At 45.6% G+C, this 18,491-nt stretch overlaps 1 protein-coding gene and 1 long non-coding RNA gene across 2 annotated transcripts in view; one reads left to right on the top strand and one right to left on the bottom strand.

Annotated features, from left to right (window-relative positions):
* The window catches only part of EFCAB6 (EF-hand calcium binding domain 6), a 184,416-nt gene that overhangs the window by 143,260 nt on the left and 22,665 nt on the right, over positions 1-18,491 (bottom strand). The window contains exons 6-7 of the mRNA XM_039863013.1: positions 16,656-16,744; positions 8,595-8,661 (exon numbers count right to left, since the gene is read on the bottom strand). Coding sequence (XP_039718947.1) covers positions 8,595-8,661; positions 16,656-16,744 — 156 coding nt within the window. The remainder of the gene's footprint in view (positions 1-8,594; positions 8,662-16,655; positions 16,745-18,491) is intronic.
* Positions 2,872-6,381, top strand: LOC120602907 (uncharacterized). Its single transcript, XR_005652905.1, has 5 exons — positions 2,872-2,958; positions 3,273-3,360; positions 5,482-5,606; positions 5,748-5,925; positions 6,190-6,381. It is a non-coding gene; the product is annotated as an uncharacterized LOC120602907 (long non-coding RNA).

Here is an 18,491-nt window from a genome sequence, read left to right as displayed (position 1 = left end):
GGCCCAGGGAACGCGTGGAGGGAGAGAGACTCTCCCTTTCCTCAGCCCTCATCACAGACCCAGCAAACTGGGAGAGAGGAAGCAGAAAGAGGGAGAGACGGAAGTGCAAGCAAGCCATGCCCCCAAGCTGCAGGTCCCTGGAGCCAGAACGAGGGGCGGAGAAGCCCGCTGAGCTGGCTCTCACCTCAAGGCTTAAAACTGGATTAGCCTGAGCTGGCCTTGTCGATACTAAATGTGACCAGAAAGCCTAAGGTATCCTTAAGGGACAAAGAAGGCAGATTTGCTAGCACCCACTTCAGAACGGTGCGAAGCGAAGAATCAAACCGCTTCGTGTTCGTACCCCACTGAGTTCAGATGGTTCAGTAAACTGCTGACAGTGGATGTTATTATTACTCTACAGTTCTTTGTTTAAAATTCTTTTTATAGCACTTTGAGCTGCAGGAGGGAAAGCTATGAACCCAAATAAATACAACCACCCAGACTTTAACGGATGTGAGGGAAGACCCAAGGCCTTGGCGCTGGGGCCCAGCCTCTCCCCACGCGGGCTGCGAGTCGTCGCTCTCAGGGCCTGGCCCTGCCGTGGCCCTTCCGGGAGGAAGGCAAAGCCCCTCCGTGCTCAGGAACTTAAACCCTCCACGACCGTCGTCTTATTAGCTCCTGTCTAGCTGTTTCCTGTTCAGTTCCTCACCCGGAACCACCTTTTTCTTGCCCGGTTTCTGGCAGAAGGGGGTCGGCACCGCACCCCACCCGCCTGCCTTCGGACAGGACCCCAAGGGGAGGGGGCTGCTAGCAGCGCCCAGGTCTTGGCTCTGCAGCGAAGCGGAAGGGTTCGGCACCCGCTGCTGGCAGTCTGGCACCTTTCTGTCACCACGACTAAATCCATTTTAAATTTAAGGAGTAAATTTTTTTTTAATGAAACCATGAAAAAGGAGTTCTCTGACAATAAACACATCAACGCTCATTTTCCTTATTATTCTACTTTCGGCTATTTCGTATAAAATCTTTAATTAAAGTTTTTCTTTGAAATTGTCATTATCAACCCAGAAGAAAGAAAGGAGGAGAAAGAAAGAACAACACAGCTGTGCAGATATGACGCGCTATTCAGGACTAAACGAACTGGAACGGAATAAGGAGCTTGACTGTTCTGTTCCGAGTGTTGGCTCCATATTCTCAGCAGCACAGTCTAACTCGTCACTTTACATCGACTCCATCTGTTTACACTCTGCAGAGCATTGGCTTCCTACCGCGAACGTTTCCTATTTACCAGCTGGTAGAGATGAGCCAAACCAGATAGGAAAAAATTAGACTGCATTCAGAACCTCGTAAATGCACACTTTCGACTTGGGGACATGTGGGAGGAGCGGGCAGGCATCCCTCACCTTTAACAAAGGCGGCACCTCCGTGCCTCCCGGCGATTCTTTGTCTTAGGGGGCTAGTGCTCCCCCCAGGGGCCGGGGACTCGGCGGTTGCTTCTCGCACGTATGCAAACCCTGCCTTTACCAAAACGTGAGCAGGCTTACATAAAGAGACATCTGAGTGAGAACCAGGAAAACAGAGAAAAGGGAGCTGACGCGAAAAGAGCTCAATCAACCTGAAAGTCATAGTTGCTGTAACGGAGCAGAAAATCCAAACACCCAGTTTCGGGTTTCCTTGCAGCCAAGGTGAAAAGAAAAACTTGCTGTTATATACATATGCACCACAGGCCATGTAAACCTTCCCCACATTTGATTTTCATTTTTAAAATGTCTGCCTGCAACATATGGCTTAAAGATTTCTAGTAAGAAATTCTAGCTACCCATTGAACTTCTGACACAGCTATGAAAATGAGCCGCAAATCTAAATATCTAGGGACTTAAAAGGGTGCCAAATCTAGAAGAAATATTTCCTGTCTCTCTCTCCTGTTTTGCAAACCCAGCGCACGCTCGTAGGACGGGCTCCACCCCAGACAGCACAGGCGTCGCTCACAGGACAGAGCTGCTCACCAGGAGGGGAGAGCCAGTCACCTCCTAGGAACTCGATGTGTCCCCCACAGGCCAGAGGCGCTCGGCCAGGGCAGGCTGACGGTGGTGACTGGAGACGAGAGTGCCGGGTTACCCCGAGGTCTGACCACAGGGGCCCCGCCCCCAGCTGCTCTCTCACATGTGTCCACTGCACTGCTGACACCCGCCTAAGACCCCTTTCTCAGGCCACAGTCCCTTTGTCAGGCCTTCCGTGAGACCCCGCCACCCCACCGCCACACCCTGCAGCGTGCCTTAGGGTTAATCCCCAAGTCAGAGACACCGCTCTTTTCTTCCAGCCTCCCCTCCAAATTCGGTCTGTCCCGCCCTGCCCTGAGAGACAGAACTGGGCTCGGGATAGTCACGAGCTCATCTGCCCGCTGCCCCGACATCTCCCCACCGGCCCTATTTCCAGGCCGCGACCCCGAAAGCTACCCCGCACCTCACCCTGTGCGCCTCCCCCCACCACAGGACCGAGTCCCGCTCTGACTCCAGCCTGAGAGGCTGCTTCCCCAGCTGTCCCCATGACTGGCCACTTCCCATGCGAAGCTTGTTTCTCCATCCAGTAACTAGTCACTGGGTTTCTATCTGGCACTGAAGCCACAACACCGAGCAGGAGAAGGCACCCGCTCCCAGGGGACACGTATCCTAGCAGTAAACAAGTAAACAAGCAAGCAAAACTCCCAGGATGCTCTGAGTGTTGAGGAAAACACAGTTGTCGACAGTGACTCAGACACCACCCTGGAGGGATCCCTCGTGGTGAGCGCCGTGAGCCAGGCAGCCAAAAGCCACGGGCTTCCCAGGGGGGTCTCCAGGGCCCTGACTCACGTCTGGAACAGCTAATTCTGGGTGTCGGATGGAACGCAGATCATACGGGCGAGTGGGAACAGGAAAAGCAGTCCAGGGGTTGTTGACAAAGCAAAGGGGGCGGGGGGCGGCGATGGCGGTGGGATGCAGAGAGGTGGGGGGGTTCAGAAAAGACCTCTGGATACAGCCAACAGGACTGGCTGGCGGGCCAGACATGGGAGAGGGGCCAGGCGGGGAAATGGGTATGAAGGTTGGTCCTAGGTGTCTGCTTGAATGGCTCAGTGAACGGCAAAGCCATTTACTAGAGAGTGGGGGGGGAGGGGTGGTCAAGGGAATAAAGCTTGGGGGGTGAGGAGGAGAGTCCAAGTTCTGATTTTCCTTGTGAACAATGATGCGGCCAGAGCTTCAGACGGAGGCATGAACGCAGACACCGTCAACACATCGCCCTCTCTCCCTTCCCCTCTGCAGCTTCAAATGCATCATCGCTCGACTTTCCATGCGGCTCATCTCCTCGAAATGCAAACTCCTGACGTTCTGAGTCACTTCCGGCAGTGTGGTAAGTTCACCTCATGGTTATTCTCACGTAGACTCTCTCAACACCGCAAGCACTCTGCAACAGCTTCCCCGGTTCACGGACGGACCAGTCTGCAGAAAGGCTGCTTGGGCCACTCGGCTGTGTGTGTCGCACACTCAGCTAGGGAAGTCCAAGTGCTCCAGCCCGCTTCCCCTGCACCCCACTGTGTTAAACATTTACCCCCACAATCTTGTTTGTACTACTGATTTGCCACATACGATAAGATATTATTATTTGTTAAATAAACTTAGTCCGAAATAATTACAAATCCTCATATAACAGAATCTTTGCTTTTGTCTCCCGATGAAGTCTTTAGTAAATTAATAATAGAGCAACCAAAAATAGGTCTGGGGTAGAAGTGTTTTCGAGATCATTTTTTTTTAAATGGCAACTGATTATTTTGTTATGTGAAATTCTCTAGATCAAAATGTAAGCCCTGTTCTTCATACGGTTGCACGAGACACGAGCGTAAGAGCTGTGACATTATTAATCACTATATTCAGTTATGATTGATAGGCTTTTCTGCGGGGAGGAGAAAGTGCCTCAGATGCAATCTGTCCCAACAGCTCTGCGATATGCTAATATTTTCTTCAGATGAAAGAGAAGATGTGTTCAAATACCTGCTATAATAGGCAATTAATACCAAGAGCACCAAGGTAGACCTGATAAAAGCGAGATTAGGAGAGTACTGCCAATTAACCGAACGCTTGTATGTTTTAGTAAATGGCCTCATTTTGAGTTTGACACAGTCGTCTTATTAGGCAAACAGTCTGCATTCCAGTACATTTGTTCATGCTAATGCGGTGTTACAACGTTAAGGTATGTTTATGAGGTGGTTGTGATTCTGGCAACTGTTTCTTTATTCCTCAAGCCGTAATTTTTTAGATTTCATTTTTGATGGAAATTTGTCTATATAAGAAAATAAACCTACCCATCACTTGCGTCTCCTCTTCGTGGATGTTACGGACCAAGCGAGCAGCTCGGTACCTTTAATTACTTACTAATTGCTTCTGGAATGACCAAGGCTACATCTATAACCTCCAAGGCACCCGGGTAGTCCCATAAGCCTGTGTCAGTCACTCGGTGTCCAACAGACACACTAGTCACGCCCGACTGGGTAGACCAGATGTTCTGACGTCACAGCACCCAGGTTTACAGACTGTGCCTGGCTTAGGTGGAGACGGCAGGAGAGCAAACAGCCTGGGGCTTAGGATGTGTTTTTTTCTTTTTTTCTTTTTTTAATGTCTTTAATTGTATCCTACATTCTTACATTCTCTCTTCTCTTAAGAAGAGTTTTCTGTTGGGGTGGGGGGAAGGCGGGGAGGAGGCTCGGCATTCCTAAACACTTGCGGTGTCCTCACGCTGTGTCCTCACAGTGTCCTCACGCTGTGTCCTCACTAGGTCCGAACGGCTTCCTGTTTCTCGGAACTGCGCATGCGCCCCGCCTCGCGCGGCGAGAGGAGACGCGCTTCCTGCCAGCCTCTTCTTCCCTTCCGCCTCCCCTCACGTGGGGAGTTGCAAAAGATTAAACAGGAAAAAGACCAAAATTTCATGAGCGGGCAACACACTGAGGCTTTGCTTTAGTCCTCTGGATCTACGCAGAACGGGAGGACCTGAGCCTGAGGCCTGGACACTGCCACCGCTCCAGGATGGAGCTGGGGCCCTGGGGGCAGGCAGCGGGCGCAGAGACGGAGGAGTCAGGATGCCAGGGAGCGATAAGGACAGAAAACTCCCAAATGCCCCTTCGAAGTAGATGCTACCTGGACAGAAAGATGACTCTGGCTGGAACGAATGGCGATGGCGAATAGCCTTCTCGGTCACGGAGCGGGCCCATTACAGACACAACAGAGTCACCCGCGCTGACCGCAAAGGAAGCGTGGGCGCCCTTCCTAAGAGGCCTCCGAGAGGCAGGGCATGCCAAGGGCTTCACTTATGTTATTCTCATTCAGACTTGTAGCCACCCCGATAGGCAACTTTCGTGGTCTCCACTTCAGAGATAAGGAAGCACAGCGCAGGGAGAGAGAGGCCTGTCCAAGACCACCTGTAGGAAGCCGCAGAGGCTGGATGTGTGCCTGACGCCCACAAAACCCCTCTGCCTCCTAGGAGACCATGAGAGCAAAGGGCTTGAGGACCAGCGAACCCGAGAACCAGTCAAGGAGATGCCCAGGCAAAGGCACAGAAAAGGAGCCAAATGAAAAGCAGGGCCCAAGAGGGTGAAGGCAAGTGAGGTGTGTGCAGGGCCCAGGGTGCCCGCCGAGTGGAGCCTGAGTGCAGATTAAACCGGGACCGGACCCGCAGGAGCCTGAGGTCAACGCCCGAGGCCCCCCGCCACCCCTGGGCTTAAGGAGCCGCCTCTTCCCCAAACGCAGGGCCCCATGGGATCAGACAGCAGCCCCCGCACGTGAAGTGGGACTGCAAACACCAAAAGACGGAGAGACAGGACCTGGAGACCATCTGACCTTCCCCTCGACTGATGGAGACAATGAGACTCAGAGAGCCGGAGGATTTGGCCGGCAATGAGCACGAACGTGAACACACGCTGGAGGTGTACGTACATGCGGAGAAGGGAGAAGGGAGAGGCGGAGGAAGCAGCGGTCAGACCAGGCTCACTGCGGAAGGAAACGATTAGGGAAAACAAACACCGGGGTTCGGTCAGTGCCGGGCTCCAGCTGTGACTTATTGGTTGGTTTAGGAAAGAGGGAACACCTGCCCATCTAGCAAAGTCTGGCTCCCAAAACTCAGGCACTTGCATGCGTTCTTGGCTCTAGGAAGCCATGTGGACTTATACTTAAAACATGCTTTCATTCCCAGACCGCAGTGATCACCCAGTAACGACCGCGCGTGTCCGAAGGGCCCCCTCCAATGACTGCCAGCTATTCCGTCTCCACGCTCCGCGTGGACCACGTGCAGGACTAGAGTCTTCAGGGGAAACACGCTGCTGCACACAGCGAACAGCCGAGGAGCAGACCTGGTTACTCCAGCCCGTGCCGGGGTGGGAGGGAAGGGGGCAGACGCGACTGTGTGCCTACCCGCACGGAAAGGAAGCCCGGGAGGGATCGTGACAACAGCTGGCGGCCAGGCACTCTACAGTGGATGCTCTTAACCACACGACAGCACTTCAGGGTGGGTATTATCATCCCCGCTAACGGATGAAGAAACGCAATGACGAGGACTTGCCCAAGGCCACCTGGCTGGTAAATGGCAGAGCGCCAAGGCAGAAACCTACATCTGACTGAGTCCCAAGGTCAGTCTCGTCCCTCTTTACCTGCCTGCCTGGGCTGCCCTGGGATGTCGGGTCATCTTAATCCCCTGTTCCTCAGACTTTTACCGTCACCTTTGTGTTCTCACCGGAAGTCGCATGAAAGCTGCATTGGTTGAAACTCGCTGTTAATCAGTGAGGGGGCTCCTCCCAGGGTGGGGGCTGGGTTAAAAAGGGCTCAGAAGAGAGAACGGCTGTTGGTGGAGTTCTGGTCAGCTTTCCTCCACGAAGCCTTGTTTTCGTGGTTCCCAACCCTGGCGGGTGCCCCTGCACACCACACTAGCTGTCATGCTGCATTACGAGTTCATAACGGTATTTATATGGATTCATAAACCACTGACTTCTCCAGGAGAATTTCATGGTTAACACGTTGTGAAGAGACAAATTAAGGACATACACCGTCGATACTATCGATCCTGTTACATATTTCTTTTATATATATATAAAAGAATATTTTAATTCTTGTCCGTAGAAACTATAAAGAGACATACAGGATTTGGAAATGAGACAGCACCAAACACTGGTCAAAGAAGAACCGCCCACTGTATGCCTGCTTTTTCATCAGGTCTCTCAGAAATATAATGTTATCAGTTGCCTGTTGCTGCCTGTCGCCTCACGTTATTTTTATCCGTGTACTCACCACAGTCTACTTTCCCTTCCGCTTAAATTCGAGACCCCTTCTTCACATACGTATGTGCCACATCTCTGAGGCCTGGTCAGAATGCTGAAATTCTGTGCCACGTTGTCTTTTGACCAACATCACCCATTTGGTATGCTTCATTTTCTCCGGATTTCCATATCTCATTTGTCACTAGAGAAAATACTGTGACTGGGATTTTCCCTTCCACCTGTCTCATGACAGGGCCCTGACCCACTCACCCAAGTAGCTGCACAGGAGTCAGATCTTTCGAGAACTGAGCTCGAGAACCCTCGCTACTTCAGACTCATGTCTTTCAAATTGATGAAGCACCTGTAATACAGGGCTTCGAAACATGGCTTCTATGTTTCTTTTCCTACAATGTAACCTTTAACACAGGACTCATGCTTTCCCAGACCCTCTGTTACGTATTTCTTACACGGTAACAAATAGACCACAATAGAAGAAGCAAATCATTATACCAGGTTCCCACTGATATAAACTACAGTGAAACTAGATTGTTAGGAGCACATAATGCTAAAACATTAGCACACTAAGACGAACGTTCTGGTGTTCATGGCGTCAGCCAGGAAAATTCAGACAAACATTTTGTGGATTTCTGGCTATTTTTGATTTCCAAATGTATGAAAATCTCAGAAGAGTTCAAAAAGGAAAGAAAATTTGTCACATTTCAAACCAACATATTGAATCAAATAAATTAAACCATGATTCTCAAACTGCTCGTGTAACTGACAGGTTCAAATGCATTTTAAAAAGGGGTCTGATTCCAACCCCTGAATGCCATAAACATGTCCTCCCTCCGGAGCCGTGCGCTGGGACATGCAACCGCCATCAGCGAACAGGAACAAAGCTGCACGCTCCCTGTCTACACGCGCACTGCGGCTCTCCCGGCTCCGCACTCGGCACCCACCCCTTTGAGTCTCCCTGGGTATTTGGCCCGTGCTGCTCTTGACTGAAAAGCAGTCGTTTTCTCTTTCTAAAGTCGTTTTCTCTTTCTCTTGCTTCAGTCTTAGACAAAAACAGGAAGACAAGCCCTACTAATGGTGATCTCAAGTTAATACAAAAGGAATTCATATCCCAGGACTTCTGCTGGCGTCACTGAAGAGCTGCCACCTGAGGCGTCGAAGCCATCTGGGGGTGGGCTCTCACGTGGGCTTGTGGTGAGAACTGTTCAGTCAGGCGACTCTGACACAGAACGGACAACAAGACGCGGCCCACTTCACATCACCTACCTCTGCCAACAACCACGTCTGACGAAGGGTGGGGGGAGATTTGTTTTTTTTTAAAGATCTCTATTACCTTTTCTCCTATTTGGATTTCAAGTTCTTTCAACGTCCGACGGCAACTTATTTCATTTCCACTGCCCCTTAAAAACAAAAAGAAAAACTTTTTGTTAAAGTGTTTTAACCAAAAAATGTTTATATAGGACATGCAGCAATTAAATTATACGGATTTTGAAATCACATATTTTTAAATGCAAGGTATTTCCTGTGCACTATCATCTGCCAGAAGCGCGAGCTTGGGCCAGTTACCTAGCTTTCAGTTGGCTAGCTACCTCATAGGAAAAACGAAATAGGGCATTTACTCCTCCTGGGGTAGGGCGGGACCCGAGTAAAGAGGGCCTGCGCTCAAGGAGCATCGGCCATGGCCGGGCCGCACCTCAGGCGATGCTCCGACAGCTCTGAGGGTTAGGGGCCACCATCGCCCCGGCCCGGGTGGGGTAGTGGAGGCGCCCGGCCCAGACCCCGGCGGTCTGGCTTCAGAGCCCGGCCCTCACCCCTCTGCTGCCGCCCTTCGTTCTGACCTCTGCGGGCTCCCAGGCCACTCGGGCACACTGTCAGTCACTTGTAAAGGACTTTATGGCCAACGTGTGTCTACACCATTATACCATTCCTTGGCCCCACCGGCTTTTTTTTAGCAACTATTTCTGATTGTGCATTGTCCACACACCCATAAAGCGCTCTGAGTCCCTCCTGGGAACAAGCACGCTGGGAGGGAGGAGGGCGTTCTGCTCCTCGGGCACAGCGCTCATCCAGCACCTCCGCCCAGGCCCGGGCCACAGCCGTGCCCAGGACACTGTTCCCAGTCTTGAAAAGGCTTAAGGCTAGTGACAGTGACAGCCAGGAAATAAGCGAAAAAGAAATGTGAGCCGAAGTACTAGCAGGTACCCTGAGAAATCGAAGGTGGGCACGGGGAGAGGCTGGAGATGGGGAGGGGGCTCGACTTGTGGAAGGTGGGGTAGTGGTCATCTGGATAGAGGCTGAGGGGCCAGGGGCTGTCTGTTCGGAGAAGCGCTCCAGGCAAAGCTAAAGGGATTGGCAGCAGCATGAAGCCGAGAGCAGGCAGGAGCTGGCACACCCCAGGGGTGCTACCGCGGGAGGTCGGGGCGCCCAGAGCCCCACAGGCAGGCGGAGGAACACGGGTGAGTCCCGAGCGGAGGCCGACACCTGTAGGCAGTGACAAAGCATCCAGATGTCACAATGGGGTGAAGGGAAGCCCCCGGGCGTTTCACACGGGACCGGACTTCATTTTACAGAGGAGGACACTGAGGCTCGGGGCCCTCTTTACTTGAGTGCCACGCTCAAGTTGAAGTTGGAGCCTTGCCAGGAATCCAATCTTCAGATTCTCTGTTAAATGTAATATTTTAATATTGTTTTAATTGTGTATTAAGTAGAAAACACAATTTGCGACGTATGTTCAAGATTTAAAGGATAAAAATCAGGCAAAGGCCTGTGTACCCCACCATCAGCTGGAGAAATGGGGCAGTATCTGTGCCAGGGGAGCCCCGCTGCCCCCATCTCACCTTCCTCCCCAGATGGTCAAGGTCATCGGCCTGCAGGCACACGTGGCAGCTCCACTTCTCCCTCTGCCCAATCCCCAGCAGCCCTCCTCCCTTCAGTGTCTTCCCGAATCTGCACCCTGCACCCCAAACTCCGCCTCTGTGTCCGCTTCAGAACCAGTCTGTTATCCCATATTAACTTAGTGACTTGGCTTTCCTTAGTATTTATTGGAATGGTACGTCTTCTTAAGTCCTATCACTTTCATCCATTCTATCAACATGTATTTCGGTTTTTCTCTTAATCAATTTTACTATTCGTTTTCTCGTCAGTCTTTGTTTTTAAGTGGAACATTTATTATAACTACTGATACATTTAGGATTTCTGTCTGCCCTGCCCATTCTGCTCCTTCTTGCCTTCTTTTGGGGTGACCCCATTTTTATCATGCCACTCGTTTGCCTCTACAAGTTCGGGAGTTATTCGCTCCATTTTTCATCTCGCTAATGGTTGCTCTGGTAATTATAACCTGCACACTTTTTCGAAGTCTAAGTTAGTCAAAACTTTTATCTTCCTACTGGACAATCTAACAACTCTGGAATGTTTAATTCCAGTCCCTCCTCTCGATTTTAATATTACCACTATCGGGTGTTTTAATTACCTCCTATGTTTAAAACAGCTGTCGGTGTCGCCTGCAGCCCTTAGTGCTTCCTGCAGTCAGCAGGCATCTCGAGTCCCCGAGGGCGCGCCACGGCCGTCCTGGCTCTCCGTTCCTTCTTGCGTCCTCTCAAACCCTCCACCTGGGATCGTCCCCTTCCACCTGAACTGGAACCTTAGAATTGCTTTACTGGGTCTTTTGGGGGCCAAACCTACTTTAGTTTCAGTATGTCTCTATTTCGATATTGAAAATACAGAAAGATATTTTTACTGGGTACGCGATTCTAGGATAGCAGTGATTTCCTTTCACTGCATCGCAGCTATTAATCCACTCTTTTCTCCTGGCTTCTGCTGTCACTGTTCAGAAGTCACTTTTTTTTGCCAGTTTATTTTTTTTTCATACTATATATACATAACTTTTTTTAGCATTTTATTTTTTTATTTTCCCCCTCCCCTCCCTTCTGGTAACCAGTAGTCCATTGTCCATGTCCATGAGTCTCTGTTTGTGTGTCCTGTTCATTTGTTGCTTTTAGGTTTATATCCCACGTATGCGATATGTGATTTTCAACCTTTTCTGGCTGGCTTATTTAGCTTAGTATGATTATTTCAAGGTCCATCCATGTTGTCGCAAATGGCAGTATTTCATCTCCTCTTATGGCTGAGTTATATTCCATTGTATATATGTACCACAGCTTCTTTAGCCAGTCATCTATTGTAGGACTCTTCAGAAGTCACTTTTGTCTAAATGTTGTCCTTTGGCTGCTTTTAAGATCTCTTTGTCTTTGGGGTTCTGCCTCTACCCCTGTTTTAAATCCTGCTTGAGACAGGCTTCTCGAATCCACAGGATAGACCTTTTGTAAATTCTGGAAAATCCTTGGCCATTGTTTCTTTGGCTGTTACCCCCAGTCCCATCTCTCATTCCTCTCTTTACCATATTCCAAGTACATGTTCCATGTCTCTGTGCTGCTCTGACTAATTTTTTCTGACCGATCTTCCAGTTCACTTACTTCTTCAGCTGTGTCTAATCTGCTTATTAAATTCATTGAGCTTTAAGTTGTTATTATGAAATGTAACACATTTTCAGAAGAGTACATACAACATATATACACAGTTTAATTATAATGAAGACAAACGCCTCTTTAACAATTACCCAAATCAAGAACTGAAGCCTGGCACAGAAAGGCCCCCGTTTGGTCTGTGCCTCTCCAACCACGAGGTTCTCTCTCCTCCTGGAATTAACCACCACCCGAGCACCGAAGGTATCATTTCCTTTTATTTGGTTGTAATTTTTGCCACCTCAGTATGTATCCCTAAAAAATACAGGTCGACTTATCCTGTTTTAATTTACATGAATAGATGTATTCTTTTGTTTCTTGCTCCTTCACTCAGTATTGTGTCCGTGAAACTCATTCAAGTTTCTGACTATAGGTGTCATTTATTGGTTTTTCTATCCTTTATTAAATAAATATGTATTAAACATCTACTGTGTGCTAAACACTGTCCTAGGGGCTTGGGACACATTAATAATTGGAACAGATAAAGCCCTCGCAGTGCTCACATTCTAGATTGACTATTAACCTAACGGGTGTGGGAAGAGTGAGCTGTAGGGGAATGTGCTGCAGAAGAGGAAACGGCCTGTCAAAGACCCTAAGACAGGGACAACTAGAAGGTCAGTGGGTTCGGAGCACAGCAAACAAAGAGGACAACAGCAGAAGCACCCGTCGGGGAGGACAGCCAGGCCACAGAGGCCCTGTGGATCCGTCTGGGATGGCTTGTCTTCTACCTTTAGAGTCTCTTAGAATTTCCTTTAGTCAAGATCTGTAGGACATGAGCAAGCTCTGTTTTTGTACGAAAATGTCTTTATTTCACCCTCAGTTTTTATTTTTTGGAAATGTTGCTTGCTGATTTAATCATGTATTTCATCTTCAGAAATTCGAATAAGCTGTCCAAATGGAATTGACTTTTAGAGGCATACAAATTCAAGACGAAACGCAGAAGGCTCCTTTTCTTTTGTATGAGTTCCTTTTCTGGAGTTTCTTCAGCAGCTTGTTTCTTTGTAGCAAATGATCTCTTTCCCTTCCAAATCCTGCTTCTCTTGGTCAAAAGCTTTCTTTCTTCCTTTCTTCTTTACCAGAGTCTACCTGCTAGAACCAGCTTCACATCTGCTCTGTTAACCAAAGCCCAAAGGCCAATACATGGTCTTTGTGAATGAATTTACCTTCGATATAATTCTCAGGCTCCTCAGTAAGTTCTTCACAACTCTGTGGTGAGTCATCTTGTGTGATGCTCAAAAAGCTTTTAAAAACTTCGACTAAAATGTTTTAATTGTTTTATATATAGAAGGTTGTAGTTATTTTTTAGGGAGGTAGCTTGGAGCCAAGTGCCATATGGATTATTTAATATGCAGAAGATACTCAGTCTATATGCAGAAATGTCCTATGTGTCCATCAGAAGCAAAAACGTTCAATTTACTCATTTTAAATAGAATAATTCCTTGGATGTTTGAAGGGTTGATGATGATACTACCATTACTATAGATGATGTGAAGTCTGCTATGCTAGATACAAAAATAGTCCCACATTTATCCTTACCAGCTTTCATATACTCAGAGGCACAGATTTTTGGATATCATTCCAGGTTTTCAATGTCTTTAGAAGCAAAATGTCCTTTTTAACTTCATGTTGCTCTCGACTTAATCAACCACCGTAGGGTGTTCAGGAACTTCCTCATATGATGACTTTTAAGACAGTTCTAGTAAAGCTAAGATGTCCAGGGCAGAACAGGTGGTATAACATTTCTGTGTTGTGTTCACTCTATGTTGTCAAAGGCAGCAAGTTTGGGCTGATAGAAAATGTGACCTCTCAAACCACATTTCCAGATGGGAAGTGCTATAACCAGAATAATAAGTCCCGCCACCACGAATCCAGGGAACTCAAGCTGCAACTCAGTCAATGATTTAGCCCAAGTCTAAAGACCTGACAATTCAATGAGTACAAAGGCTGCCTATTATTCTTATCCAAGACAGTATGAAGAAAGTATACAAAATCTAGTTGAAAGGCAAACTTGAACACCACAAACGACGACGCCAGCTATTTCTCCCTTTGCCAAATACTCTGTTATCAATGGATGAGCATATACTATGGCAAGGAGAGGGATTCCCACAGGAAAAGCTCTTATTATTATTCTTACAAATATAGCATAGAACTGTAAGATGGCAAATGTTGTATTTCAGCATACTGAAGAGATATTTCCATGATCTTATACCTTTCACTGTCACTGTTCGGGCTTCAGTGTCGGGCTAATTGTCACTCCTCTGACGTCAACTGGGTTCTCCTTCTCACTGTCTTTGATTTTCTCTTCAATTTTGATGTCCTGTAGTTTCACTGTGATACGTCCAGATATGCATTTCTTTTTATTATCTGGCTTGAGATTCTCAGTCATTATCTTTTCGAATATGTCTCTGCCCTGCTCTTTCTCTTACACATCTGGAAATCCAATGAGAAGCATGTTAGGCCTTTTCTTCCCATCTTCCATGTCTTATTCCTGTCTTCTATATTTTGTATCTCTCTGTTTTTCTGTGCTGCACTCTGGATACTTTCTTCAGATTTATGTTCCATTCCACTAATCCTCTTTTCGGCTGTGTTTAATCCACTATTTTCACCTATCCAATGACAATTATTATATCTTTCAGTACCAGAAATTTTGTTTTTTGCTCTTCAAATCTTTATGATTATTGCCTCTTGTTTTGTATTCATATGTTGAATCCTTTCTTTCCTTTCTTTAAGCATATTAAAATACTACTTTTAGATTCTGTACCTGATAGTTCCAATATTCTACTGGATATTGTTTCTATTGGTTTGCAGTCCTCGTTTGTCTCTTCATATGTTTTCAAGATTTTTTTTGTGGTCTATTGTTACTTGGTACTTTATCTGTGGACATTCTTTAAGGGCTAGGTTGAAGATGTATTCCTTACAGAAGGGCATACCCAGTCCAAGACCAGTTTTAAGTAAATTCCTAGCCTGAGACTCTTCAAACCACAGAAGTAGCATTATTTCAGGCACAGACTTACATGAAAATCAAGTCTATTCACCCAATGCCATTGTTAAAACAGGTAGGTTTCCTCATTGTGCCTTCTGTGATGCAGGTCTGTGTTTGTAATTTATCCTTACTGTGGGGCAGAGCTGTCCCAACTTTATATGTATTGATCTTCTATTAGGTTTCTCCACCTTGGGCAGACCCTCTAGGCTTTGTTTCTTGTCCCCTTCACTCCAAACAGCCAACAAAACTGACACACAAATTCACCAGGATTTGGTCAATGCCCTCAAGGCAATAGCTGGCTTTTTAGAATGCTCACTTTTCTGGATTCCAATTTTCACCTCATTTTTAGCCTCTGGGGATTAGTTACTTTCTTACCAGCTCAGTAACATATTAAAATATTTTATCTTTTAACCAGCATTTTAGCTGTTTTCAGTAGAAGTACTGTTTATAGATAAACTCTACCATGCTACTAGAAAGAGAAGTCTCCATTCACTATAATGCATCATCTTCAACAATAAAGAGAATTTAGCTTCAAATTTAGAAATCTTTCAAACAGTATAAAAATTTAGCTTTTTATGTTTCAGGAAGTAATTTATGATCCTTTTCATCTCAAATTATTAGACTAATGTTTCACAATAAAACACACACACACACACACACAGAACTCTCCAGCTTTCAGTTTTTCTAGTTGTTTAGCTTTTTCAACAAAGAATATTCAAATGAGGTTACTGCTCGCCCAAAAACCTTACCCTGCATACGGTGATGTTTTAGGTTAAGACAATAGTGTGCAGTCTAGAGAACGAGCCACTCTTTTGAATGAGCCCAGACATATGTTAGTCCACCACTTACTAAGCATCAACTAAACAGAGCATGGCAAAGTCCCAGATCATGGAGGGGATAAGACTTTGTCAGTCTTGTTGGAACTGTTCCACTAATTTTTTTTAACTGTGGTAAAAAAATAAAAAATAAAAAAAAATAACATAAAATTTACCATCTCGACCATTTTATTTTAATGTACAGTTCAGTACATTAAATGTTGTACAACATTCACATTGTTGTGCAACGGATCTCTAGAATTTTCTCACCTTACAAAACTGAGATTCTATACCCATTGGACAGCAGCTCCCGTTCCCCCTCCTCCCGCCACACTAATTCTCACACCTAAGCTGCATCCGTGATGGATTCAATCATGAAAGCTTTAATACTCAAATGTACTAATGTTTTGGGACCAAATTTAATTCTTATAATTGTTTCCACAATTCCTGAAAAAATGAGGTTTAGTCATTTGAAATAGGTAATCTGAATAATTTTTTATTAGAACAAAATTTTATAAATCATAAACTAGAATGAAAAAACTTTACAGCTGAGAGAATCAAAGTTCATCCTTTAACACTCGCATTTTGCATAGAAAGCAAATGAGCCTCACGCTTATGCTAAAGCTATGAAACTTTTATAAAAGAGCTCATACGAAGACCTTTTTTTAAATGTTTAATTTCCAGCTACCAAACTATGTTCACTTTCCAATGAAAGACATTTAAAATGTATAAAAATGAACAAATTTGGCATCTTAATACTTTTACTTCAAAGTTAAAATTAACTATTTCTAAATCTGAAATACATTGCACATAAAATGTTAATCTGACTTTCATTTGCTGTTTCCATTTTTAATACAGTATCGTTTCCCTTCTTAAGTATATGCTATATAGATGTTGGAATCTTCTCTAAATAAACTTCAACTGAGGATTAATGCTATTAAGTTCCACGGGGGATGCTCCACCAACACATTTTCCATTTATATCTGCTGACGTGATTAGCGCCAATGACCTTATGTCTTATCTCTCATCATTGCCAATTTCATATTCTCCTATGATCAAAAAAAGAAAACACTTACCTCTTTATAACGTTTATATTTGGGTCAATTCCGCCAAACCTGGACAGGAATTCAAGGTACGGAACGGCACCAGAGCTGGTGAGGGGGATCTACAGTCAAACAAGAGGAATGGGAGCCTGTTAGAGAATTCAGATCAAGGTAGTGGACAGCACAGTAGGTTTCATGATGTAAGACAGGGTACCACCAGTGCGATGGGCATCTGGTAAACACAGCTACTTAATGCAGGTGTCTGAGCTGACATGCAGCCTCAGTAAACCAAGGTCAAAGAGCATGAGTGCCGGTCTGTGCTCAATTAAAAGTCAACAAGTTGTCTACAAAATTATCTAAAATCTGATGTATCTAAAATATAAAGTTAAATTTATAGAAATATATTCTAATATATATTTTACATATGTATGTTAATATGTATTGTATGTGTTAACATATATTACATATGTATAAATATATAATATAAAGGTATAGCTCCTAAGACGCTGAGGCCCAGCAGAGCTTTAACCTCTCAGTGTCATGTAAACTTCTCTACATTCATATACTTTTAAGGCAGAAAAAGTTATTTCTAAATTTAAAATCCTATAAAGGACGTTATTGGGTCAAGTGAGTCAATACAGTCTGTTGATGAAATAAAATTATTTTCTCAACGCTTAATTTAATGAAGTTGATAACTGTGCTGTGATTATATAAAAGAATAGTTCTGATTCTTAGGAAATACATACAAGTGTTTAGAAGGAAAGAACCATAATATAACCAACTTCCTCTCAAACGGTTCAGAAAAAAATATTATGTATATATCATGTATATCGTGTATAGTATTGTTTGCACATGTGTGCGCACGCGCGCGCGCACACACACACACACACACACACACACACAGATCACAGGAGAAGCAGATGAGGTTAAATATCCATAACTGGCAAACCTGGGTAAAGGGTTCTTGGTATTATCTATACCATACAGGTAACTATTTGTACTATTCTTATTTTTTCTCACAAATTTTCAGGAGGTTTGAAATTACTTTTAAGTAAAAGTCAAAATTTTTTGTAAGTGAAAATAATTATTTCCCTCCAAAAAAGATTATGAAACTAAAGTTAAGATAAATATATAATCAACATAAACATATTTTATTAAGCTTTACACAGATACAATTTCCCATGTGTTCTGAACAGCTCCCAAGTCCACACAGTCGAGTCTGACGTTTACTTTCAAATTCCTGCCTCAGAGCCCAGCACGGCCATGTCAGTCTTCCCCAAAGGACAAATTTCTCTTTACTATTTAAAACGTATGTAAGTAGGAAAAGGAACCAGAAGAAGAGTGTGATGATTCTCCCTGGAAAGGCCACCCATGACTTCTCTTTCTGACGGGGAATGTTTAGGAGACATAATTTTGGGTGGACACTGCAAAGTCTCCCTAATCTTACAGGATGGGTAATTCCAAGACTGGATGCCCTCTTGGTTACGGCAGTGACCAGAGTAAATGAGCAGGAACAAAACATTTGCAGAGCTCATAGTCTATGGATGGGCACAGGCACCACTCTTGTGTTTTACGTGAGTTAATTATCTAGCCCCCAAAACCACCTTGTGAGGGGCTCAAATTTTCTGCATTTCACAGAGGTGTGACCTCCCTGTGTAGCACTGCTAGTAACTACCAGTCATCTCTGACTCCAGAGCCCAAGTTCATCTCATCACACTAACCACCCTGCCTGTAAAAAAAAAAAAAGAGAAGGGAAGGAAGAAAGAAAGAAGGAAGGAAGGAAGGAAGGAAGGAAGGAAGGAATGGGAAGGAAGGAAGGGAAGGAAGGAAGGAAGGAAGGGATGAATGGAAGGAAAGAAAAGAAAGGAA

Source organism: Pteropus medius, unplaced genomic scaffold (assembly GCF_902729225.1).
Source record: "Pteropus medius unplaced genomic scaffold, Ma_sr-lr_union100, whole genome shotgun sequence".
Classification (NCBI taxonomy): Eukaryota; Metazoa; Chordata; class Mammalia; order Chiroptera; family Pteropodidae; genus Pteropus; species Pteropus medius.
The sequence above is the reverse complement of the archived record's forward strand: the minus strand, read 5'-3'. Positions and strand labels throughout refer to the sequence as shown.